We start from the raw sequence: 26,589 nt of genomic DNA, 5'->3' as shown, positions 1-26,589 counted from the left end.
CTGGCTCTTAATATTTTTCTAACCTCCAGAATGAACTGAACTTCAGTCTCGATCACCGTGGTCTCGATGTAGCGAACTTATTCGAACAAAATGTAGCAAGTCTATATAAGACACCACTGCAAAGCTGCATTACCTTGCATTTCATAAAACTCAGCACCGCACAACCAATAGCTGAAGCGGGACACAAATGCCAACATGTTCATGACCACCGATACACTGCTGGCGGCAACGTACAGACACTCCCAAGAAGTCGGCGGTCATAAACTGATTCAAGCACACGCCGCATTCGAAGCTTTGAACGGCGGCAGAGGACGAGCACATCTCCTGACAACCTGTCCAGAGGGCTGGCGGACACAACCATGGGCCACTTCGCAGGGGCCGTTGACCACGCGGACGGTCACGAAAGACGTTTCCAACGAATACGGTGTCGTGAAACTAGTTGCCGGCGCCGACGGGAGATCGGCCGACAATGCGAACGCAGCCTAACCTGTCGTGCCGGCATCGAAGCACGCGCCGGATGCCATCGACCTCCTAAGACTGTTATTTACTGATGTCTATAAAAAGAAACGAGGACTCACAAGAGATCCCGTATAATATATTGCGATAAGTGCGCACGCAAGAGCCCTTGCTGACTATATATCCTGTTGTTTCCTGCCCGATATGCAATTTTTCGTAACCATGTGTCTTTTAGAACGGGCTACCGACTTAACGAAACCACTCTCAGTCGTCGCCCATTAACATCGGCCCCTCACGGCGAAACATGAATCCTTTCTCACGAGTCTCAACAGGGAAACGTGAAACACAGCAGGTTCTGGTTAGAACAATTATGGGTGCGCTTAACCATCATTATGCGATGACACTGCGTAAGCATCAAGTCTTCTCCTTGCTTTTAATTGCTTCTATTCATTTTCTTAAGTAATTTGCCTTGTTTCTTTGCTCATTAAAGGTTCTTCGCTCAACTTAGCTGAACAACTTTCCTGTCCTGTTGAGTCATTCGTGGTCTTTTTTCATTTTTTCATAGTCATTCGTGATTATTATTAGTCATTATCAATTTTACAATTCCACTTTTTTTTTTTTTTTGGGGGGGGGGGGGTTCATATTTCTGGCCTCTCCCCTACAAGAGGGGAGGGAGATTTCTCTTTGCTCTTGCTTCTAATGTTAATAACATTTGGCAAGTCGTTTAGCTGGCGCCTCACTTTAGTGCAATCGTGCATTGCTACATAGAAGAAGAAAGCCAACAGTCACTCTTTTTCCTTCCCTTGTCAGCTCAAATTGCTACCTAGGATGTTTATATTAACGTCCTGTTCCTCAGGAGGTTGGTGCGTATCTCTGCGCAGCGTCTGTTTAGGGCGATTCATGCAGACATTGTTACAAGGGGGAGTGACATGCAGGATGCAAACAGTGCGACTGATTGGGGCCAGCTAGCAGCGCGTATACTACGCCCTCAGTTGGCAATTCGCGGAGCGCAGAACCACGCGCTCGCGTGTTCCCGCTTACGGTACTCGACCCTGCAAGACTCTACTCGCCTGTCGAGACAGACGCAGTCCATCTCGAAACGAGTGGACAGTTCCATATATCCGTATGTTAATACCTGCTTGTGGCGGACAGAAAAGCGCAGCGAAAGCTTGGGCATTTTGGTAATCTGTTCATCGCTAACCGGTTCCTGCGTACACTGCGGAAGCTAGCCATGCTAGCCACAGTATCCAAAAATGGCGCCCATGACGTCATGTGAAAAAAATTCATGCGCTGTGGTCAGAACGGCGCAAACGAAGCTAAAAACGGAGAAGTGTGTTCACTTGTGTCAGCGCATGTAGTCTTTGTCAAAAGTTTCCGGCCCTCAGGTTTCGTTGCCCAGCCGCGCAGCAGGGCAGTTACGGCCTCTATGAAGTGCCATATCGTTGGAGAGCGAGCAGACCTCTTCTCACCCCCGCACACCTCTGGAGCTTCAGGGTTGCCGCAAATATGCCTATACAGTGAATCGTGTGAGCTGGATATTTCTGACAAAGAATGCACGTCTTGCCATGTCGGAGCTAACAAGCACGAACCGATATAACGTACAATGGCGTGCGAGTAGACGGTAGAGAACCGCATGCCTGAGAACGCACGCACGTGACCCGATAACAAGCGCCTAGCTCGTCGATTGAGAAGGTTTGATTGAAAGAAAGCTTTCGTCGCCCGCAACTGGGTCGCGCTTCCGAGTGACGCGACTCTCCGAGCTTGTCGCGTGGAAAAACTCGGGCACAGTCAGGGCGGCGTAGAGAAAAGACCCGGCGCGTGAAGTAGAATGCCAGGGCCGTTTCAATCCGCGACGAGCGCCGCTCGCGCACAATAAGTAGGCTTGCTCGCTGCCCGTGACGAAGAACCGAGCCAGCCGAGCGACCAGAGTCTGTCGTTCCCAGAGGCCAGTGAAGGCGGCAGCAAAAATACATGCACAGCTGTGAAATCGAAAGCAAATCGAATAGCGCGCCGTAGTCGGTACGCAAGCTGCACTAGGCCTATTTCGTGCATGCGGATATAAAAGGGGTCTTCGAAACACAGGCAAACAGCGGCCTTGATGTTTTCAAGCAGGTTTCTTTGTGCTGTCTATGCAGTTGGTTATCAGTTCAGTTTCAGAGAGGTCATAAATTTTCGAGGGCATCATTTTTATGTGACAGGCAAATGCTGCCACGTCTAACCTTTGGTATTTTGCAGCTAAGAACATCTAAGGGCCAAGCAAAGTCCTACACGTATAGGCACCTGGCAACTTTAGCACAGCTGCCTGTTGGCCCAGTGGAATATCAAGACAATAAAGAAAGTGTGCACCATATTTATTCACAGTGATGAATTAGAAAAACAGTAAATGGTGCCGCTAAAACATCCTCACATCATTCAAGACGTTATGGTGCACTTGCAAAGCCAAAACTAAGGCACAGTGACCATTGATGACAGACACGTACATTGCATTCAATAGCAGTACTTTCGACCAGCTTTACAACAATACTGTATAGAGTATTAAAACAAGGTAAAAGAGTTCCATAAAAACGTGCGCGACATTCAAAAGGCGAAATCTTATTGTGGTACGCAGCTCACAATAGAACCATGATATAACAACCCCTGCATCAACAACTTGTAAGAGGTGAGTGAAAAACTGGCAGTAATAACAGCTGATATCGAATGTGTTCTTTAAAAACAAAAGAAAAACAAAACTGTACAATCTTCAGATAAAATCAAGAAAAACCACCTAGTAAGATTATGAAGGGTCTCAGGATAAAAGCAACAAGACAGCAAGGCAATGTCTGAAAGCTGTCTAGACACCCTTCATATGTGCACCCCACCTGCCTGATTGCCTTCCAGGAATGCCAGCAGAAAGGGTGATTATGCTGTCAAGGACTAAGGGGCAATGCCCTGTCTGGAGAGGCAGTCAACTGCCAAACTTGTTGGGTGTCAGGAACTAGAAGGAACATCACTGCCTGCCACTGCAGGCGTGGCCTGAAAGGCAAGAAATTTGGCTTGCTGCCCCCTATTACCTACAGAGTAGAGTCTTGACAATTTGCAGTTCTCAGCTGCCCTGAGGTTGGGCTCATCACCACAGTCTCTCCAGATATATCGCACTCGTAACTCAGGCTCCACAGCCCTCAACAGATGAAGCTGTTTGGACACGAGAAAAAGTTCCACAATACCAAAGGTAAGGTCGTGATAATGACCAGCTGTTAAGTCAGTGCTGCTGTGTGCTAAAGGCACTTCTTTTGCAATAAGAGCACGGTGGCGCCAGTAGTCTGACACATAGAAGCTGAAATGCTTGAAGTTATTGCTGTCAAAGAAGCCGTTTTCTCTCTTGAGCTCGAGGAAGGCTGGAGCAATTGGATCCTGCTCCGTGATGATGGGGTGGAACTGAGAAAATGGAATAGGCAAGAACACCTGGACACCAGCTATTGTGTTCATGCGCACCCTGTTCAAGTAGTCCATCCTGATCTCCATTCCTGTTTGACAGAGAAGAATCAGGGAGTCTTGTGGGAGTTTTCGCACCACAAGATCAATCAGTGCAAAGTCCGAAGGCACTCGTCGGTCCTCTGGAATTCTAATACTGATTGTTGCAAGCTTAGCATTGCTTTTTCGAAAGCGATTTGAACTGGAAACAGCAAAGCTCCGAATGTTTCCAAATATGTCAGGCACACCAGCTGGTTGCAAAAAAGCAAGCAACAGCATACTGTTATCATTTTTCTCCAGACATGTCTTGGCATATTCTTCAATGAAAACAGCAACATGGTCGAGCTCTTTTTCTTTGACAAACAGCACCATTATAATCCGTGTATGCTCTGTGACATAGGGCATACTGATGACTTCAGATTTGCCAAGCGGTCTTAAGAACTCCAAAGTTCTGTACGTTTCTGAATTAGACGTCTCATTTCGAAGCAAAAGGTGCATCAAGTAGCTAAGTCCTCTTGTTGGATCAAATCTCCTGTACCCATCAACAGTAGAAATAATCGTTAGATTATTCTTTGGAAAAGAGTTTAAAAGGAATTCCTTTGCAGAAATTTTGAGGTCCTCTATACTGAGCTTTTCAGCTCCGCTGATCAGGCTTACGACCTCACTGTCTGTCTTCCAAAACAGATGGGTATCATTGAAGTATACAAAACGAATGACATCAAACCTATTTGAGGGCTTTAAAGTCGGCTCCACACCAAGCGGCCATTCCGCTCGTCCCATGGTATCATTCGGCAGATGAATGGCGACGTCAGCAATTTGTTTCTCCGTATATGCAATTTGTCTTGTCACTTTGCGCAGATTGTAAAGGCTGAAGTGGTGATGCAGGCGGTAGAAGTATTTTGCTGTGAGCACTGGGTAGACAGTAACCACTGCACTGAAATCTTTTCTTGTTGTAAGAGTAGCTGGGTCTGGTACATAGCCGAAGTCTTTTTCAATGTTGAAGGTGTAGAACGGCTGCTCCTAAAAAACACACAACACAAGAGAATGTCGTTACTACAAGAAGGGGCGGGTTGCTATAAAGCAAAATCTAAAACATGGCAGCTTACCTGATAGATGTCACTGCAGGAAACTCCAGACGCTTTGGTGATGCACTGAGCAATATGGTCGTCCAGGACTTCACTTCTTCCGTCCAAACATGAGTCAAGGTTTCCAAGTGCCTTCTTCAACACTTCGTTGCTCAGCAACAAACCGGCGTCCAGATCGCAAATACCGTTTGATGGCCTACCCAAGAACACTTCGACGTTTACACTCACATGAGTAGCGATACTAACGAGTTTTTCTCCATTCACATATGTGCTATCCCGCATAAGAAACACAAAATCGAAGTCTTTTGCAGTGTTCTTTACGCTGAGATGTCTGAGAGCGTGCGAAGCTAAGTAGTCGCACTTTGTGCCGGGCAACTGCACCACCGACGGAACGTTGAGAACCGCAGGAGCTGCTGAACTGTCTCCGTTCGAGGCACATGAATAGAAAATGAGTTTGTTGGGATGCCTGGACAATGTTCTGTTCACTGCCGCACCGAAAGAGTCGACGGTCTCGGGCGATGTGAGCACAACGACGAGAAGCTTCTCGCGTATCTCCAGTTCTGTGCTGTAGAACCGCGGCCGCTTGAGAACCACTTTCTCCGGACTGTTGGCCTGCGATGTCTTGAAGTGACCGTCCAGCCTCAGCACAGGCTCGAAGTCCTCGTCGTCCTCTGGTGGGAACTGCTGCCAGCGCAAGAAGCCGTATTTCGCGGAGGGCGGCGACTTCCGTTGCTGGCAGCCCATGAACGGCACTGCCGTCAACGAGAGCAGGACACCGATGCATATTCCGAGTGGGACGAGTTTCTTGTGAAGCACGACTCTTGACGACCGCCTACCGAAGAGTATCATCTGTGCCAGTCCGATTTTGAAACATCGAACTCGGCACTGCTCGGCACGGCTGGGGCGAGCGCACTGGTTAAACACAATTACGGAGTACTTTGTTTCAATAACATCGCGATAAAAGAAAACGGATGCGTCTCGCGCGGGCACCGCCGCATCACCCCCTCCGCTTGGCAAAACTCTCCTCACAACACTCCAACGCTCCAACCCGCGCGACGAGCGGACTGAAGCGGCACCTCCGAGTCGGAAACTCCACGCGCTCCTGCCGCTTTTGCGCTTTTGCTGCTGTCGTACTCCACGCGGATTTTGAGCTTTCTTGCACATTTCGACCGCCAGTCACCGCCAGTAGACGACTAGCAGTTCACAGTTTGAAGATAGTTATTCTATTCAACACAAAACTAGTCTTAATCAACAAATTTTATTTATGTTACAAGTTTAGTGTTTTATTTGTTTAGTAGTAAATGAAAAATTGCACGACATATTCTGCACTTTCTGTAATAGTACAACTTCCGGTACTTTGCGGCGTTTCCAGTAGTCAACATGGCGGCTGCAAGCGTTGTGGATAGCTCGGCGGCAGTGAAAGTAGGTATTTGCTTGCTGTTCATTGAAGTTGGCATTACTGTTGTTCTTTCTTTCAACGCTCAGTTAAGGATTCGCTTTCTTCTCTATTGTCTCCTTTGTGGCGTTGGGAGGAAAGCTTAAGTTCAGTCACAATTTGTGCCAGTCATCATGCGTTTTCTGCTGTAGTTTGCTTGATTCAAGTCATACGTAATAATCTACCCGTGCTCTTTGTGCATGTGTTGTTACGTCGAATAACCATGACCAACGCTCATGAAAACGGTTGCTTACTTCGAGTTCTTGTCCTCGTCATACGTGACCATGTCACTGACCTCTGCGAGATGGGCATCTTTACATGGGGAAGCCGTTTGTCAAATGTGTAATATGCCTATATCAAATGTCCTTACAGATGGAGGTCGATGTGCCTTCAAAGGGAGATGGGCTGAAGCAGTACTACATAACAAAGATCGAAGAGCTCCAGGTATTGTGTGTTTTGTAGATCGCAACTCTGGAAGAAGTTTGAATTGAAAGAACAATATATGATCACACTGTTTCCTTTTTCTCATTTCAGCTTGTGGTCTCCGACAAGACGCAAAATCTTAGGCGACTGCAAGCACAGAGAAACGAACTTAACGCTAAGGGTGCGTTTTATTTCTCGCATTTCATTATTTTTGTAGTGCCATTGTGCAACTGAGGTTGCGTGGTGGCATAAATAAGAACCTGCGTTACTAAACCTTAACGCTGCCCGTTTTAATACAAATAGTTGTCATGTACGCACTTAGAACTTCGCGCTGACCACATTTAAGTAAATGAGGCAATGTGTTGCCTCTAGCAACCATTTGGCATGCATTTTCGATGTAGTAGTCGTTGTGGGATCTTGTCATTGCAGCTTCTCTGTGGTGTATTTTATTTTATTTTTTGTTTCTCTGCTTCTGAACATGCTTCTAAACACTTTGTACTTGTTCTTACAGTCAGGATGCTTCGTGAAGAGCTGCAGTTACTGCAGGAGCAAGGATCCTATGTCGGTGAGGTCGTGAAACCGATGGACAAGAAGAAAGTTCTTGTCAAGGTAAGCTCCCACAGATTTTGCAATAACGAGACCTTCTAATCGCTGCCATTTATTTGGAGCGTTTGGCTGCTGGTATTCATAATTGGAGGCTACTCATGAAGGGAAACACTTTGGGATGCATGCTTAGCGCTTGGGAACTGCAGCAATGTCAGTACACATAAAAAGTGGTAGTTTTTATTCTCCTGTTTGTATTTCTGTCCTACTTAGGTCAAAGTTTCTCCCGTTTCTGTAAACAAGTTGCTTGATTCTGAATGCGACTAGGCAGCTATGTCACTGTGTCTGGCTGGATGTGCTTGTTACACTTGTTGAAAGCCATTTTATTTGGAAACGTATAGGTATTTCGGTTACGTCATTTTATTTCTCAGTACCTGCCGAAAGAACATACAAACTGGCTGTAATGTTGGTTTAGCATGTAGTTTGTTTTTACCATGTATAAAGTGTGGGCATATTTCAAAATTTACACAAAAACGGCTTCGTGTTGATGCTCGTATCTCATCTGCACCAGAAGCTACTCCAAGCGAATTGCATTTGCATCATTGCACTTGTTGTTTAACGTAACTAGGTTAGTATGTCACTAACCGCAGGTAGACCTCAAATGAATTAATTTTTATTTGCTAGTAGGTGCATTGTGTGGACATGCGACAACATGACCTTAAGCTTATAAGGTTGCGCTATGCTGCTGTGGCAGCTGTGGCTAAGTTAGTATTTATTTTGCTAGTCTGTGGAAGTGGTTCTGGTGTCTTATGTGGATTCTTGATTCGTTTGATGACATTTTGTTACTTAAGATCATATGTAAAAAAAAAAAAAAACATTATTTGCCATGTCTGTTCTGTAGGCCATCAAGTATTTGGATGCTTGGCAGTACTGTAGTCGAAGTGAGTAGTTTTGAATTCTTGCTTTACTGTGTAATTTCATTTTTGCTTGTGTTTTTGCAGGTCCACCCAGAAGGGAAATTTGTCGTAGACATTGACAAAAACATCGACATTGCGAATGTAACCCCCAACAGCAGAGTAGCTCTGCGGAATGACAGTTATACACTTCACAAGATATTGCCAAACAAGGTTAGTGGCAAAGACTTCTCTTGTATTTTATCTAAGCATTTATTTGTTTATGCACCCAGGTACCGTACTTACTCGTTTGTAACGCGCACTTTTTTTTTTCCGCTATACTCTTCTAAAAAATGATATGCACGTTGGGGTCGAGTGTGAAAATGGAACTACTCTAGCAACACCCTATTCTCATCGGCATCACAACAACGGTGGCTTTGTCTTTGCGCCTTTTCCATGACTGCAATTAACCCTGTCCTTTACCAGTTTCGGCCACCGTATCCCCACAAACTTCTTAATTTCATCCACCCACCTAACTTTCTGCCGCCCCCTGCTACGCTTGCCTTCTCTTGGAAGCCACTTCATTGCCCTTGAGGACCAGCGGTTATCTTGCCTTCGCATTGCATGCCCTGCCCAAGCCCATTTTTTCCAAACACAAAGTATGGATGTGGAAATGAGGAGTGTTTAAAAAAAAAAAAAAAAGCAGGATAAGTTGTAAGGTGATACAGTTGGCCGTGGTTGTTTTGAGCAGTGCTTATGTGGTGGGGCTTCAGGTGGACCCACTGGTGAGCCTCATGATGGTGGAGAAAGTGCCCGACTCTACGTATGAAATGGTGGGCGGCCTTGACAAGCAGATCAAGGAGATCAAGGAGGTGATTGAGCTACCCGTCAAGCACCCTGAGCTCTTCGAGGCTCTGGGCATTGCACAGCCTAAGGTAAGCCTTGTGCAGCTCATCCTGTGTACTGAAAATAAAAAGTTGGCCAGTTTCTTTAGTCTTTGTAATGCTGCTGTCTTCTTAAGGACCTACTGAAGCTAAATTTTGCTTTGGCTAGAATGCTTTTTCAAATGTTGCGTATGTCATACATGTAACCGTAAAGGTACTTCAGAAGAATGGCCTGGGGGGGTGAGTTGGTGCATGATGAAATGAACGGCGGCGCAACAAGGACGCTAACAAGAAAGGGGACACCACATGCACACACTACCAACTGTTTTTTACATGGGAAGGTGGCATATTTAAACATACAGCTCAGGCATGACACTCATTGCATTATCGCTCCGAACCCAACACATGGAAAAAAGCAGCAACATCAGGATAACGGACAAGGAACCTTTAACCCCTGCAGAAAAAAACTAAGATTCTGATAACAGAAATTAGAGGAGGCCATCTCGTAGCAAAAGCAGAGTCAGACATGAGAAGCAAAAGCAGTCAGAAACCAAACACCGAAAATAAAATTAAAAAGTAAAAAATGGTAAAAAACAAATGACAATCCTAGCAAAGGCAGAGTCAAACGCATTAAGCAAAAGCAGTCAGAACCCGAAAAAACAAAAGGAAAAGACAAAAAAACAGTAACAAAATTAACAACCCACCTAAGCAAACAACAGACGGCCGCTAGAAATGCAGGGCTGAAAAGATGCACAGTACATGACGTCGCAAAAAACTGTCAAGAAAGGACACTTCATTTCTATGGAGAGGTGCTGAAGAGTTGCTAACACAAGTGCTACCTAATATGCTACCTTTCCATGTCATAAACAGTTGGTAGTGTGCGCATGTGGTGTCCCCTTTCTTGTTAGCGTCCTTGTTGCGTCGCCGTTCATTTCATTTCTTCAACCGTAAAGGTGTTTGTTTCTTAGAAAACAAGCTCTGTTATAAGCATTTAAAAAGCTCCAGAGCAGACTACGCATGCACCTGGCAGCGTATCACGCAGTTAGGCAACTTACTAGACATGACTAAGGCCAAATTCCACGGGTGCAGAATAAAGAATCTGCGAAATTGTGCAAATGCAGAATTAATCCACAAAATTTCACAGGAAACTGAAGTGCATGAAAGAAACCTGCAAGTTTATTTTCTGATCACACGCATTGTAAATTGAAGGTGGCTGTTACAGCATTTTCCAGCATTCTTTTATTTCTTGCCTGTGGGTGCAAAAGGGTCATTTGTCCCTTCTTGCACGGATTCTTTTATGTTTCGATTGGATTAAGCCCGTTGTAATTATGAGGTGCAGGCTTGGGCGTGTTACCTATTTTACAGTCTTTTTAGGCAACCCCAAACCACCGAATGTAGCTCAGCGTCAAGTAATGTTTTGTGTTATTTTCACTCAAAGAATGGTGCTTGTTTGATACACAACATCTCTGTATGGAGGAGAGTGTTGGGGTCACTTCTTTGTTTCAGCCGAGAAAGATAGGACATCGAAACCATCACCTTGTTCATCTTGCTTGGAAAGAAAGGGTGCAAGGTTTCTGTCACGGGATTTCAATTCTCAAGCAGTTTTCAGGGAAACTTGCTACCCAGCAGCTAGGACTAGCGAATCTTGACTCAGTTCAAGCACGCTTGCAGACTGAAACCTTTCTTCTAGTAAAAGCCTGACCTGCAGCGGATCCTCCTTCGACTACGGTTAGCTTGATTAGTTTGGAATTTTGTTAACTCGTAATATTAAAAAAAAAAATTACCGTGGGCTCAAACTCCTCCTTACATTGTATTCATGTAAGTAAGATAAAAATTACGTGTTTTTTTCATCGTTCTGTCTTTCCTACTGATGCCCTTAGCAACAGTTGTATCAAAGAATCAGAATTTGGCTGCCAACACAAAATTTTGCAAAAATGCTTATCCATGATTTTTTGCATAAAAATGGGAGTCTAGGGGCCCTAGACATGATGTAGGTATTGACCACTGAGAACCTTCTTTAAGCTGGACCCACTGGGAATGAACGGATTACGGACGGTGTGGATTGAGAGGCTGGTGGTTGAAATGAAGCTTAGAGTTCTACTGTGATACTGTGGAAATGTGCTTGAAGATTTTTTAATCGAGGTTACCATGTCGCATCGCTGTGTAATTGTCTGGGGGCAGAATGCGCACTCTGCATGCGTTTCTGAGGTGCGGTACACAGTGGTTGTTGTGCTGCACATGACGATCTCCTTTCTTCCATGTGGCATTCTGGTGAGGTCCTTGCCTGGATTGGTCAAAGTGAATCGAAAGACCACATCGTCTGTCACCATTCTGGCTGATAAAGAGGGTTTTTGCAAAAGCTGTACTAGCAATGCCATGTCTCCTTGGTGACAGAAGAATGATAGCAGACACAGTGAAAAAAAAGGTCTCCTCTCACATTCGTTCATAGTGCTATAAATTCTTGGGATCGGCGTTTGTGTCATCAACAGTACACGCATGGAACGTGCGCCCGCTTGCTGTGGTTTCTACGGCAAGCAGAGAGCCTCCTGTGCAGTTACACCTGAACATGGACTTGAGCAAAAAAGTGACTGTTCTCGTACAAATAATAGAACATGTTTGTGATTTACAAGTGTACTGCTGAAGTAATGACAGTTTAGCAAAACAAAACTGAGCTGGTAATGAAGAAACGTTCCTATGAAGCCTAAAGAAAGCCCAGAGCATTTAGTCTGTATTGAGAGGGCCTGTATAGAGATACAATGCATTTTGCAGAGTGGTTCTTGATAATATTGGATGGAGCCTTCTTAGCTGTGGTGTTTGTGAAAATTTCATTGCATGCGTTTCCTGCCTGAATGCAGCTGTTGCAAATGTTGTCTAGCTTTGCCGTTAGTGATAAGTGTATAGCTGGCTCGCATGGACAGCAACAGTTGCAAGGCTTACTGTGCAGTTAATTAGGGCACGAAACCAAGTCTGTGTGCTTGCTTTGGTTGAACCAGGTGGTGCAGGGATGTACAGTCAGGCCGGAATGAAACGCGAACACGCATATGTCATACATTTCTGCTTTGCAGCGAGATATTCCTTTACAACCTATTTCCGATTATGCATTTCATTCGGCCCTTTATCCAGACACATGAATGAGGCTAGTTGTACACTTCAGCTGAAAGTAGGGAGGTAAAATATTTTGTTTTCTTGACATGCTCTGTTCGCGTTTCATTCCGGCCTGACTGTACCTATCATTCTGTGGCCTTTCGCATTTTGAATAGCTGCTTAGGTCTCCCTGTTTAGTGCACTGTGCAAGATCTTTTTTTTTTTTTGTTCATGACTACTTTTTGTGTGCTACTGCCCGTGGAAACAGTCTGTTTTTTCCGCACTTCTGCGTATTGGGTGCTTATGGGGCATTTTCCGTGCAGGGTGTCCTATTGTACGGACCTCCTGGCACAGGCAAAACACTGCTGGCACGAGCTGTTGCCCACCACACTGACTGCACCTTCATTCGTGTGTCTGGATCGGAGCTTGTGCAGAAGTTCATTGGTGAAGGCTCACGGATGGTGCGTGAGCTGTTCGTCATGGCCAGGTTAGTTGCTCGCTTTTGGCCCAGCTCTGGGGTATTCGGTGTCCATCAGACTGTAGTATTCCGTGGTCGTGAGGTTGAAATGGAGATGTACAGTGCATAGCTGAAGCTGCATGTAGTAGACTGGGAATGTTTGCTAAAGAGGTTAAATATTGTGCCAGGGAGATATCGAGAAGGTAGCTGGCAGTATGTCTGGTAAACATCCCTTTCTTCTATTAGAGTAGTTCCACGACATTTCATTAACTATTAATACTCGGATGTATGTAATCTCAGTAGCTTGCTATACCCTACAATGAGTGTCTCATTATAAAAGTCCACTTTGTTCAAGCTTTCAGTAAATCTGTAACATGCATTTGAGGCATATGAGCAGTCAATTACTGTCAAGCATGTAGGATCCATAGTTCATATGAAGCGTACACCGATGTTTACAATATTTCATTCAAGTTATTACAGTAAAACCTCGTTAATTCAAATTCATTGAGACCGTGAAAAAGTTGTTTGTCCAGCTCAAAGCCTTGTTGGCCAAAAAGAAAGTTGACTCCAAATTATAAGTCGGCACATACCGTGCCACCCCCTTGTGTTTCATCCTGCTGCTCCACATTTTGCTTTGTAGTTTCCCACGGGATGCCATTGTGGCACGCACATAACTCAACACAACAAATGCATAATGTTACAATCACAAGGACAGCAGTCCGAAGCCAATGAAGATCAAAAGCGAAAAGGCTCTATTCCACCCTGCTTTCAACACTCCTCCCGTGCAGCCCGAATGACTAGTGGCCATCCAAACTGCAAATCCTGTAATTTTGAATTCCTGTGCGACGTGTGCACTGGAGATGGAGACGATGGGAAGTTTGCCCTTGCGTTACCTGCTGCTCGTCTGGGGAAGCAACAGCATGCAATTCGAATTCTCTTTACGGGAACATATTGTGACGAAGACGAAGCTGGCAGTGGCGCGGGACGGAGCGCACGTGCTAGGCCAGCGGCCATTAAATCATCTCTTGTTCATGGTTCACCACGCCTCATTCTTCGGCTGGCCGCCACGTTACAATATTTGCAAAAGGATGAATGACTTTTTTTGACGCATGGAGCCCCTGTGTCTTGCCAGGAATGAACACTGGAATGGGGCGTGTACTACCTGCTACTCGTCCACAACTACCTTTGACCACGCAAATAGGTTGGCTCCACATGTTTGTTGTCCCCAATTTTAGGATGGTTTTTTTTTTTTTTTGAAGAAAAGTTGACCTAACCTTTCTATCCACGGCACACCACTCAAAAAAATGTTGCAGGCCGGCATTGTGCGCAGTGAACCCGTCGTGGGCACATAGTAAGAATGGTCGCGTCGGGGCTATTGGCACTCCCCAGAAGCGCTGCTTTTCCGAGTGGCAGTGTTGCCGTGATTGGAACAGTGGCGCTTCCGTCAACTATCGACTCTCCCTTGAGCTCCGAATGTGCAGTTGAACATAAAAAAGGGAAAAGAAAAATCCTACCAAACAAGCGTGCAAGATAGCTGAATACACCTGGGCAGAGCCGTGGAGCAAACATGCAATTGCAGCCACGCTGTAGCATCCCTGATGTCTTGTTTGTTTCACCTTTATGTATGGTGCCATGCTTTAGTTTTGCTTGTATGTCGACACCCCCCCACTTTGAATTAAAAAAAAATAGGTCGACTTACAATTGTGTAAATATGTATATTTTGTATGTGTGTGTGTTGCATTTGAATTTGTAATTTTCATTCTCACTATGCCTTTCATTTTGTCTACTGGGGCTAAAAGCAATTTCGTCATGCCGCAGGGAACATGCACCATCCATCATCTTCATGGATGAAATCGACTCCATCGGATCATCCCGTATTGATGCTGGCTCAGGCGGTGACAGCGAGGTTCAGAGAACCATGCTTGAGCTTTTGAACCAACTGGATGGTTTCGAAGCTACGAAGAACATCAAGGTATGAAAGTTGTGACGCTTGATGCTTCCCTCAAAATCTGTCGTGGGCTCACTGATGATGGATTATTTTTTGGTGCCGTGCATCTTTTACAACCCTACAATGTTTTAGTAATATACGGGGATGGCAAAAGCGAGAGAGAGCGCCATATTTTTGGGGCTTGCGTGGAATTTCTGCTGCTGGTGTGAGCGTTGTCTGGCAGGGTGTCTGTTCTGCTTGGTGCACACCAACCCCTCCACTGCGCATTTATGAGTGGCGTGTGTCAGCGTTCTTGTTCTGTGTGGTTAGTGGCAAGTTTCTGGCTCCCCACGTATGTGCTATGTTCAGGGTAGGGTGCTCCACTTAGGGAGCATATGCGGCCACTGTCCTGAGGGCATTGGTCTTAAGGGGGAACACGTCTTTCAGACCAAAAAATGGCAAAAAAAATCGATTTTCAAAAAATGACATATGTGTAATCTACAGCTATTGTTTTCGAACTGTGCCAATTTTTTCCTTCAAGAAATCGGCATTTTGACCGTAATGTTAAATTCAGATCATCGTGCGGGCTGAATTTATGCAGGAGCAGACAATTTAATGGCATTAAAATTTTGGACCTCTGGCTGTCTTAGTATGCCGATATCTCAACATCTAGGACAGATAGAGACGTCCAAGAGAAAGCATATGTAGCAGGGGGCGGCAGAAAATTAGGTGGGTGGATGAGATTAAGAAGTTTGCGGGGATACAGTGGCGGCAACTAGCAAAGGAGAGGGTTAATTGGAGAGACATGGGAGAGGCCTTTGCCCTGCAGTGGGTGTAGTCAGGCTCATGATGATGATGATGATTGTTTGCTAACAGAAGCTGAAGGCACAATGTGTGCAATAATCGAAGTAGATTTGTTCAGTTGCACTTCAGAAATTTATAATTTCGCAATGTTTATCAATACATTACATTCACACCTTGAATATTGATATTCCAAGTGCTGTAAAATGACTGATAAGGGTAAAATGGAAAAATGGTTTTGATTATTGCACCCTCTACTCATCATACCATGTAACCATGGACAAAAATGATTTTTTATTGAGCAGTTTTTTTTTCACCGAGGTACTAATGAATGACTAATTAAAATTAATTATCTTGGCAACCATCTAATTTATGATAAAGGTAATTTCATTGTTGAAATCAGTATAAAAAACTGAGCAAGGTGGTACAGTTTCATTAGGATTGGACTGAAAATAAGGAAAATAGGTTTAAGACCAATGTCCCCCCTTAAAGTGCTTACCAAAATGCATTTCAAAGCGTGATCTGCTTATGAGACACTAATCACACATAGCTGCTGCCTACGACGTGTAGCTGTTTGCTGCGATAGGTGACCACCCCGTGCACGCACATCATGCCTCACTCCTGCTGCCAGCTTCGTTGCCATCCAGTGGGACGCATGTCGTAGGACACTCTCAAATTCTTCGAATCGCTACCTGGATGTTCTGTGCACTTCTCTATTGGGGTTATGGTAGTTAAAAAGAAAAGTGCAGTCACATTCTTACGGTGGGCGCATGCACACCTGGATTGTATGCGGTAAATGTTGTGTTCAATGAGAGGGCGGAAGGGGAGAGATTTTTAAAAAAATCTGCATTTGCATGGGTCCTCGCTGGCATTGCTCATGCCAAGCGTAATAGCCTAGTGGACGACGCATGCTCCTGCAGCATTATTTATGTACATGTTCTAACTCCTTCCCCTCTTTCTGCTCTGGTCCGTTCTGGTGCCGCTCTGTCGGGTGGTTGACGTCCCCCGGGTATTATTAAAAACTTGAGGGATCTACAGTTGAACTTCGTTGATACTTTTTATTAAAAAGAAAAAAAAGTTATCTAGGTAAACGTATAATCTAAATCACCAGTTTTTGAAAATTGTAACTTCGGAATGAGGGATTTCAGTTCATAGAAATGTCGATTAGCATTTGTTGGCGCAAGATCTGGACACCTCCTTTTCTAACGCTCGCAGAATTCAGTCTGCATTTGCATTGTCCTTAGCTTGGAAGAAACTTGGAAGATGGGATGAAGTGATATAATCCATGTTTTCCTCTCACTGTAGTCCTTGTAGTAAGCATGTGCATGGGTGTGCTGTCTTCATATTGTGCACACTGGGGCTGCTGTTTTCTTTGGTCGCCAGATGGCTTGATTTGCTGATTGGCACAGCAGATTTGCTGTGCCCTACTGGACCCAGAGTTCAATTATGGCACTTGAAAAACTCCCCACAGAATCCATACAGTAGAATACCGTATTTACTCGCATAATAGGCGCACTTTTTTTCCAGAAAATCCGGCTCAAAGTTCGGGGTGCGCCTATTACGCGGGGTAAAATTTCCGGAAATTTTTCGACTCGCAAAATTGAACACACCGCGTAAACGCACTCGTGTACGGGCCGCACCCAGTTTTCGCGAAGAAAATGTTAAAAAAAAAAAAGATCTGTGTAAGGGCCGCACCGAAACTTTCCACAACACACGCGGGAATAGCCTTCGGAATGCACGCGCCGAGGCCTCCGCGATCGGCTCCGGCTGCGCGCAACGGGCGCTTGATCACGGAGGCCACACACGCGCGCAGGAGCTTCCAGATGCCGCCCACGGAGGGCACCCAAGGCCAAGCTCATCATCATCGTGTTCCTCCGCCGCGAGCTTTCGCTATCTACATCGCCATCAGCATCTCCAGCTCTTTTTTTTTGTTGTTGTTGCTTTCAAGTGCCGGGATTTGCTGTAGCGCGATAGTTATCGTGGTTTATGGCTTTGCCGCGGAGCGTTGATGTTTTAGCTCGATGGGCAAGCACCTTAACAGCTACACGGCTGGGAGTTTGCTCTCGAACGTGGCAAGCGTGCAGCAGGTCGGAAAATACGACGTGGCCGAGAAGTGGGGCAGTTGCGACTGCGGCGTCCCTAAATTTTCATACGTGACTCCAAGCGCCGAGGTTTTCGTGGGCCTAAGTCGGGAACGTTTCCGGCTGGAGATGAAGCTTTCCAAACAGACGTTTAAAGTGAGCATCCCTGAAAACTGTGTGCGGCTGTTCTTCGCGATGTCGTTGTACGTGCTGTGGGTCCTCAGCAGCTGCGACGGCAGCAGCACTAGTAGGGACTAGTAGTCAGTTCAGCAAAAACTTTGTTAAAATAAAGATTGGGAAGCGGGGGGTGGCGAGGCGTCGGCTTGCAATCGTGTAAATACAGTACTGATCACAGTGCCAAGTTCGGGGTGCGCCTATTATGCGCGGAAATAAAAAATCTAATTTTTCGCGCCCTAACTAGGGGTGCGCCTATTATGCGAGTGCGCCTATTACGCGAGTAAATACGGTATCATTGATGCGATCATGGCTGATATGAAATTTGGTTCAATGTTAATTTATAAAATTCTCAGTCTGAAGGGAATTATGAACAGTGTGCAGAATTTTGAGCGTGGAATGTGGAAGCTATGAGTGCTGGCAGTAATGTGGTAAGGAGGCCATGGCAGGTTTTGTATTATCAGCAGCAGTGGCCTTTACTATGGCAGTGTGGTAGGGACACAGCCAGAAAAGGGGGGGCAGTAGGGAGGATGGGTGGCATTACACATGACTGCGCTGCCTGCACACTGCCAGTGTCGCGATCAGCAGTTGTGTCGATCCTGCAGTATGCGCCTGTAAGCACAGGGTGGGGGCACGCTGCCCATGCATCGAATATATGACACAGCTGTAACTACAATCTGTAATTACAATCTGTACATATTGTTTTGCTTGTCAGGTCATCATGGCCACCAACCGCATCGACATCCTTGACCCTGCACTGCTGAGGCCAGGCAGGATCGACCGGAAGATTGAGTTCCCTCCGCCAAACGAAGAGGTGGGGCATTCTGTGACATGCTCGAAATTTCAGCTCTGGCCATTGAAAGAGCTAGCAAAACACACCCTGATATATACTTGCTTCCATGTTGAGGTCATGTGCATACATCAGTATGAGACTGTGAAAGCACTTCCTGGGATCCTTCTCGCATTTTCATGACATATTGCACCACTTTTACATGGTTGCATCTGCACTTTTCCTGTACAAACATTGCCACCTAATGGCATAAAATATTGAGAGTCATTATAACTGTTTTTGTTCGATTGGCTTGCATATAATGGCAGGTGATTGTGCTGCCATGGTGTGAAACTGTTTCGCAAATTGTTCAGATGTTCTTCACTAAGCATGGTACAGAGTAGTGGCTTCAGTCAGACAATCTGTTAACAATTTCAAGTCTTTTGGGCTGCTTTGAAGAGAACCCTGCATAAAATGCTTTCTGTGCATGCACCATGCGCAATGCGCTCATCAGCTACATTGTATAGTAATGCCCTCCAGCAAGCTTGATGAGAGTCTGTGCGATGTGCAAGAACAGTTCCATGTCACTTTAGAAGCAAAAGTGCTTGTCGAGGTGTGCAGCACGTGAAGTTTGCAGTTCGAAGTGTAGTCTGCAAGCAGTGTTGCCAGTACACAGCGAAGTTTCACGATGGCAGTTTTAAGTGAGATGATTGATTGTGGAATAGTAGGACATGTATGTGAAGTACAGTAAAAGCTCCTTAATTCGAATTTCAAGGGACCGGGAAAAATGTTCATGTTATCGGAAGGTTCTAATTATCTTATGAAGAACTGCTTGCATCACGATAAATTTATTTGGTGAAAGATTGGGCAATGGTTGCCTGCTTTTATGTTAGAACAGCAAAACAATGACTATTTCTCAGGTTTCCATTGACGTTTTATTGCGCGCATACTGTCGAGACCATCAAAGCAGAACTCCAAAATCGTAAGGGCCTTCCACAACCTTCACAGTGCAGTGTGTGGAACTCTGCTGCTACCACCTCACACCCATCAAAAACAGTACCTTCACGGTACCCTCGTGTGTGAGGAGGCTTCACCGCACAAACTGCGAATGGCACTTGATGAGCGTGCAGCTTCAGCACTCTGAAAGTACGAAACCATGGGGACAGAAGTGAAGAAAACAGCCCAGCAGCACCGAAGTGGCGAGGAAAAAGGGGGTGGGTGGTTGGTGAAGAAAACGGTGCTGAGCTGAGTTAGGTTGGCTGGCTTATCCGGGGGAGGCTTTTATCACTTGATCTCGCCCCCACTACTCTCTGCACATGCACAGCAATGCTTTCGTAACGAAGACGCGGTTAGGCGTGTCTGCTTCCCACGGTGGCGTGACCTCAAAGCCGTTTGTGGCATTAGCGTGCGCTGCAAATTCAAGTCACATAATTGAGCATTTACACCAAACTTGCGGGCGGCAGTACGTCTACAGCGTTGCAAGCTTCGTCCGATTCCAGCACTGTGCCTTGTCATGGCGGGCATTGTGTTAATGACTTCTGAAGAAAAAATTCTTAGAAGACATTTCTTGTATTTAAAGAAGCAGGGAAACATGTGAGGAGGATATGCACCATTTCACGAGGTGTTTACCTATATTCAAGGGGACCCGACCTCCATCAGTATAACTTTGCAGCCTAAATGGGTTATGCGTGTGAATTATAACAGTGCATATGTCTCGTGACGTGCTTACGTTGTCGAGGCAAGATAGAGTTGTGTTAAAAAGAAATGCCAACACGGAGCGCATGGCTGGCTTGTAGCACAATCGGCGCTGCCTCAAACTGCTAGTCTAAGGTTCGTCGTGCCGCTTTGCCAATTTGTTTAACGACAGGCAAAGCAAATTGAAATCAGAGTGAAACAAAGCGGTTGGACTGTTCTCGGATACGGGGCTGCCTGTTTGTTGTCGTGCCTGCTGTCGCACGCACATCAGAGGTGCTTGAGCGACTCTGCAGCATGGAATTGAGGTTGAGTTGGCTATTTCGAAAATCTTTTGCCGTGCCGGTCATGCCTGGACGTGGCCTCCATCTGAATTAACTGGTGTATGACCCATAGTGTCCAAATTAATGAGCATCTGATGCCATAGACTTTCATGGGCATTGGCCAGGACCGAGCCGGCAGTTCGAATTATGCAGATTTCCGAATTAATGTGCGTCAAATTAACGAGCTTTTACTGGCATTATATCACTTAAGTGAATGCATCTGCATTGCTTTCTACTCTGTGTTAGCTCTGTCATTGTGATGTTTTCACATGATGCCAAAATATCATTGCCACTTTTGTCACACAGAGTAGATCTTGCAGTACAGTTTCATATATTAAAGGGACACTGAGGAGAGCACTATTAATATATTTTTTACAGCAAAATCCGATAGTTCGGCATGTCATGGCTTTGTTGCCACTTGGCCGGCAGCGAAAAATGCATTTATTTCTAAGAAATTTGGATTCGAAGTTGAAAAGGTTTTTCCCGCCGCTGTGATTCAAACTTGGGATTCGGCTATGACGACAGAGGACTAAGTGACGTGAAACATGACGTGACATGACGTGATGCAGACTCCGTGATTTCTGGCGGCCAGCAGTGCGGCCTAGCAGCAGCCGAAAAGAAAGCTACCGCCGGCCGCACGTTGAAGGCATCTATCGGCTATTGCGGCCGTCGCTACAGTCGCTTCGCTTACGTTTGCACCGGCGTTTTGCGAGCGTTACGATGGATCTCGTTCTCGAAGTCGTCAACGAAGTTCTCGCAAATAGACACCTTTAGCATACCGTGTACCTTGATACCGCTAGCGGAATACCGGGAGCCCGCCTAACGCCGGCGAGCAGGCGCTGATTGGTCCCGATGCTTCAGGCGAGCGCGTAGCTGCCCGGCACGTGGCGCCATCTGGCGACGTCAAGAAGATTTGCGCATGCATTGGCTGCGCCTCAGTGATTTGTGCTTCTCGTATCCTAGCGTTGCTAGAACCATTGGTTCTAGCAACACTGTTTTGTTATATGACGTCATGACGCTTGTACTTGCGAGTTTGGCCTGTGGCGGCGATACCTGTATTTTGGTTCTTGCTCTTTTCTACGTTACAAGAGCTTTGTTGTCAGTATGAGTGGCGTTTTTGTAATCAGGAGCTGGTATTCTGTCGATACAAGCCAACTTCAATTTCTCCTCAGTGTCCCTTTAAAGGAGTGTCGACAACTAATTTTGGTGGCATGTTTTCTTTCTCTATAATGATGTCCATGGAAGACACTACTATGCAAGAATCACCATGTGATATTCGGCTACGGCCACCAAATATTTTATTATTGAATTTTTCTGTCCTGCTGTCTGGTTTCAGTTTTGACAGCCGAACGATGGCTGTGACGTCGAGGATTGGTTATAGGTCACGTGAGGCATAGAAACATGTTGATATAATTGCTTTTTCATCGATTTAATTCACTGCAATGCTGAAGCCAGCCTTCCTCAAGAGCCAGAATGACAAGGCATGTAGAAGCAGTGATTATATTGCAGTTTTTCATGTCTCACGTGACCTGTAACCTCTCTTTGACGTCACAGTCATCGTTCAGCTATTGAAACCAAAACCAAAAGAGCACGAGAAACAAATTCGATTAAATTATTTAGCAGTCGTAGGGTAATACCACGTGGTAGTCTGTGCGTAATAATGTCTTACGCCTTATTGCAAAGAAGAAAACACGCAGCCAAAATTTAGGTGTCCATACTCCTTTAAAGAAATGCTTTGGAGTAAATTAGGTGAAATATCAGTGCGAAATGAGGGTGGCAGGTCATCGCCTCAGCTTTTTTTTGCTCTTTTTCTTATTGCTCGCATTTCGAATTTCAGCATTGTCGCTTGTATTGTTTTGACTTCATTGCTGTCATCACACTGCAGGCGCGATTGGACATCCTGCGCATCCACTCGCGCAAGATGAACCTGACCCGAGGCATCAACCTGCGCAAGATTGCCGAAATGATGCCCGGTGCCTCTGGAGCTGAGGTCAAGGGTGTGTGTACAGAGGCTGGCATGTATGCCCTACGAGAGCGACGTGTCCACGTTACTCAGGAGGACTTTGAGATGGCGGTTGCGAAGGTAAGTCAGGCTTCTTTCTGCCGACTATGAAAGCGTACTAAGATGCTAGCATTAATACTTGTGTAATGTTCTTCGTGAAGTTGCTTTCACAACTTCTCAAGTAAATTCTGATGCAGCAGCACATGATTGCTGTGTTTATACTTATCTGATTATTCCTGATGTTTCAGTTTGCACAAATGTTTTTTTTTTTTATGTGTTAAGTTCGGATTTCCGTCAATTCTTAATTGAGCGGAGTAGTAGTAGTAGTAGTAGTACAAAACTTCTCCCAGCCTTCACACCAACTGCTTGGCACATCCTGGGCCAAGGTCACAAGTGTGCGTTGCAGGGTCAGATCCCGGGATCCTGGGAGGCAAGGCAGATGGGCTGCTATGATGGAGGGAGGAGGGGGGGGGGGTAGTCGGATAGGCAGGGCACAAGGCTTTGTGTGGCAGTGTTCGGTATCTTTATCTTGTAAATAATATTGTATCATATCATCCTGTGTGCTTTATTTAACAAAGCAGTCTGCGTGATAGCTTGTTCATGGAGGATATCGTGCTCATGCTTCACTTCGCTTTATTACCTTCAATACTTCCTTTTTTGTGGGTATTACATAAAGGTACATAGATACTCTCATGCGCAAACAAAAGAAATTAAGTACACATACATTCACAGTAGCCGACTGATTTTTTGGACTCCAATAATTCGGGCTTGCATGATATTTTGGACTTTAGCTGGGGAACCATCGCACACCTAATAGGAATGTGTACATTTTTGCCACCAATATTTCGGACTTTGCGGAGTCTAAAAATTGGATTTTTCGGACTAAAATGGACGCCAGCAGTACTGAGGAGATCGTTTTTCAACCGAAAGTTTGTTATTTTGGCCTAATATAGACGCGAGCAGGCATTGCTGTCACAACCAACCAGTTTTCCGCCGCTTGTAAAAGGTGCCATCTTGGATTTAAACAGAATCGGTGGGTTCTCACGAAGTGAGTCGGACAGACTGGCTTGGATAGGCTTGGCTATTTGTTCTCCATCGTTGCCGTCGAGGTCGCCTACAAAGAGCGCGCAATCACGTTGAAAATGGTACAACAGGACAGCTGCAGCGTCCACCGTGGTTTGCATGACGCCACCCGCGGTGTGGGGCAGCAAATGCAGTAGAGGGAGGGGCAGAGGCTGAATGTGCTCGCTTCTGCTCGTGTCCTCCCTTTGGTTACCTCTCGGTCTTCACGAGCATCATTGTCCTATGCAAACTGACTGTTCTTGCTTCGTGCAACGCATGCATTCGTTTGCAGCATGACTTAAGGCCGTGTTGCACTGTCTGGTATTGAGACATGAGAGGGTGCGGAGGTGACAGATACAGTCTAATATTATTGCTTGTAAGCAGAACATGGGGAGCGGCGATTTTCGTGATTTTGAAGACCGATTTCTTTTGCAACAGCGCAACGGCACAAGGCCAGAGGACAAGAAGGGATGATACACAGCGCTGTGCCATTGCGCTGTTGCACAAGAAATTATGTCTGACCAACGTGCCCATCAGTTATTGTTGTAGACCGGTTTTTCACAGAAAAGTTACGACGCATTTTTTGGACTGTTCGGTTATTCGGACCATTTTCTGGGTCCTGCCGAGTCCGAAGAATTGGTCAGCGACTGTATAAAGTTCTAAAAGGTGGATGGGCAGATGTCTGTGGTGACGTGTGGGAGGCTGTTGACTGTACTGAAGCTAGGCAGTATGTCAGGTTGTTGCATCATGTAAGGGTACAGTGGGTATTCTTGTGACCTCATCAGCCTTGTTTGACAGCATACTGTGGTGCAGAAGCTGACGTATTTATCATGATGGGCAGAGCAACTGCTAGAGGATATTGTTTGGCCATGTGCACAAAGGATCGTCGATAAACTTTTCACGTTTAATTTTTTGGCTGTCTGAGGATGAGTAGTGCTGTGTTGTGTGTTGATAGCACACTGCTCAAAGGTCTAGTTGCCTTGGCATGTTCTTTCTGCACCAACAGCACCATGCACCGTGGCTGCCTGTACGGTGGGTCTGACGTCTAAGGAGCTTATATCCCTGTCACACTAGCAAATTTAATGTCATTCGAATCGAATGACATTAGCACCTAATGTCATTAATCGACTGCTACACGGGAACATGTAATGTCATTAGGTTCGAATGACATTCGCCATCGAATGAGTTAGGGGAACTCATTCGCATTCGATCTCGAAGCGAATGCGTACTCTGGACACCAGATACGCAGCACGAACAAGCGACGCGAAAAAAATAATGTGCACACTGCCAAACTTAGAAAGTCCATTTATTCAGTTCTGCTAAAAAAAAATTAATGTTTATGTGAATCTGTTCACACTAGAGGCTGTCGTGGATAGCTGTTACTCTCGGTCTCAGCAGCCTACTGCAGCGGCCGACCGTGAAGCAGCGTCTTTCTCGCGACCGTCGGTCATTTTGGGATGCGTGATTCTTGTTGGGTGGCGTGCCATGTTTGTTAAGCTCGAAGGTACTTAAAGACGTAACTGAGCAGTTCACCTTTTGGAAGTCATTTCCAAGCTCCGCGCGTGTCCGCGGGCCGCCATGCCAGCCATTTAGTTTGTTTACATTTATCGGATTTGTGGTCGACTTTGTACTTGGCTTGGCTTTTGATGGCTAAAGTGGTGCAGATTGGCCGCAAATAATATTTTAAGCTTATAATATGGCACACAAACGTTCTCACCCGCTTTTCAAACACTGCACAACAATTTCAAACATATTTTATGCGCGCTGATGTTGTTCAGTTGGACTATTTTTTTTTCACTGATCGTCGATGCCATCATTTTCGAATGACATTATTTTTCCCGTGTAGCACCGAAAGAGACCGAATGACATTCGATGCATCGAATGCCATTAGGTTCGAATGACATTAAATTTGCTAGTGTGACAGGGGTATTACACTGCAAAATGATATTAGTTATGAGTGGCAGAAAATTGCAGAGCTCCTGGATAATACTGAGTACACTCTTCAGCAGAGAATGCCAGTGAAGCTGTTTCTGTGGGAGGCTAGTCTTGTGCTGTTTGCAGAGAGCACTTTGACAGCCCTGTTTCTTGCATCTGCAGGTGATGCAGAAGGATGCCGAGAAGAACATGTCGATCAAGAAGCTGTGGAAGTGAGGTGCTGGACCTGTACATAGGAAAGGCAAGGGTGCACTGGCCTGGTTTGACACCTTGTTGCTGGTCATACCTGTGCACCACGACTGAGGAATTAAAATTAAAAACGAGTGCCTGCTTCTCACCTCATGTTTCTTTGGTGCAGTGGCAAGACAATTTGCTGCTGATGTGCTACTGAACTCATGAGGCGATGAGTGCCTCTTGAGTTCCATACTCAAAGGCTGGGAGTAAAGGCCTGTTGTACTGTGTTTTCCCTCTCAGAGTTCTGCTCTTACTAGAATGTGTGTGATAGTTCTTGGTAAAGGGCTGCCACTTTTCAGATTTCCAGTGGAACCCACTTATAACGGCTGCAAATATATAATGAATGCTCACTTATTGTGGACGTGTGTACTGCAACCGTTGTGATGTAAAGGAGACTTATCAACGATGAAGTGATAAACGCGCCATGATGTTATCAGTGCGCAGCGTGTTATATCCTGCCAGGTGGCACCTTTGGGACCTGGCGATGACGACAAAGTGTGTGTGCGTGCTCCTGTGTTCTGTGCGCGCACCCTGCAATTTAAGGCAAACTACAAACTATGCAAGAAACGGAAGTGTCCAAACTACCCACTTTGATGGTGCAATACCTCCCCAGTGGCCCTGGCTGCATTGAAATCGTGCTTGGAATCCGTCAGTCACTGGGGTTTATGCATAGTGGTGTGGTAATGAAAGAGAAAAAAAAATTAAATTCTCAACAACGAAAGTGGGGGATGGGTTCATTATGCAAGTTAGTCCATTATGTGACTAAATAAATTCAACAAGGATTGCAGAATTTAGGGCAGTGAAAAGAATAGACTGAGTGCACTTATGTAGACCACCCTGGAATTGTTGCATACCAGAAATGCAGTTTTTCTGCTTAGT

General features: G+C 45.6%; 2 protein-coding genes across 2 annotated transcripts; one reads left to right on the top strand and one right to left on the bottom strand.

Moving 5' to 3' along the window:
- Positions 1-2,790: 2,790 nt before the first annotated feature.
- Chpf (Chondroitin polymerizing factor) lies at positions 2,791-6,126 on the bottom strand. The gene is made up of 2 exons (XM_089543831.1): positions 5,013-6,126; positions 2,791-4,926 (listed from the first exon to the last, which is right to left on the bottom strand). Exons 1-2 carry the CDS (start codon positions 5,838-5,840, stop codon positions 3,424-3,426), a joined length of 2,331 nt encoding a protein of 776 aa, XP_089399957.1. The 5' UTR covers positions 5,841-6,126; the 3' UTR covers positions 2,791-3,423.
- Positions 6,127-6,305: 179 nt separating this feature from the next.
- Rpt6 (26S proteasome regulatory subunit Rpt6) lies at positions 6,306-25,813 on the top strand. Its single transcript, XM_089543829.1, has 11 exons — positions 6,306-6,413; positions 6,799-6,870; positions 6,961-7,030; positions 7,361-7,458; positions 8,394-8,519; positions 9,059-9,220; positions 12,577-12,740; positions 14,529-14,682; positions 18,409-18,507; positions 22,363-22,560; positions 25,639-25,813. Exons 1-11 carry the CDS (start codon positions 6,372-6,374, stop codon positions 25,690-25,692), a joined length of 1,239 nt encoding a protein of 412 aa, XP_089399955.1. The 5' UTR covers positions 6,306-6,371; the 3' UTR covers positions 25,693-25,813.
- The last annotated feature ends 776 nt before the right edge of the window (positions 25,814-26,589 follow it).

The sequence above is a fragment of the Amblyomma mixtum genome, chromosome 5 (assembly GCF_055824585.1).
Source record: "Amblyomma mixtum isolate Tamu chromosome 5, ASM5582458v1, whole genome shotgun sequence".
Taxonomy (NCBI): domain Eukaryota; kingdom Metazoa; phylum Arthropoda; class Arachnida; order Ixodida; family Ixodidae; genus Amblyomma; species Amblyomma mixtum.
This window is presented reverse-complemented; position numbering and strand designations above follow the sequence as displayed.

Bases quoted from the DNA above. Each gene is read 5' to 3' on its own strand.
- Rpt6 (XM_089543829.1), top strand. From the start codon at position 6,372: ATGGCGGCTGCAAGCGTTGTGGATAGCTCGGCGGCAGTGAAA. The intron at 7,459-8,393 runs GTAAGCTCCCAC...GTGTTTTTGCAG, and splicing joins AGAAGAAAGTTCTTGTCAAG to GTCCACCCAGAAGGGAAATT. The intron at 8,520-9,058 runs GTTAGTGGCAAA...GTGGGGCTTCAG, and splicing joins ACAAGATATTGCCAAACAAG to GTGGACCCACTGGTGAGCCT.
- Chpf (XM_089543831.1), bottom strand. From the start codon at position 5,840: ATGATACTCTTCGGTAGGCGGTCGTCAAGAGTCGTGCTTCACAAGAAA. The intron at 4,927-5,012 runs GTAAGCTGCCAT...TGTGTTTTTTAG, and splicing joins CCTGCAGTGACATCTATCAG to GAGCAGCCGTTCTACACCTT.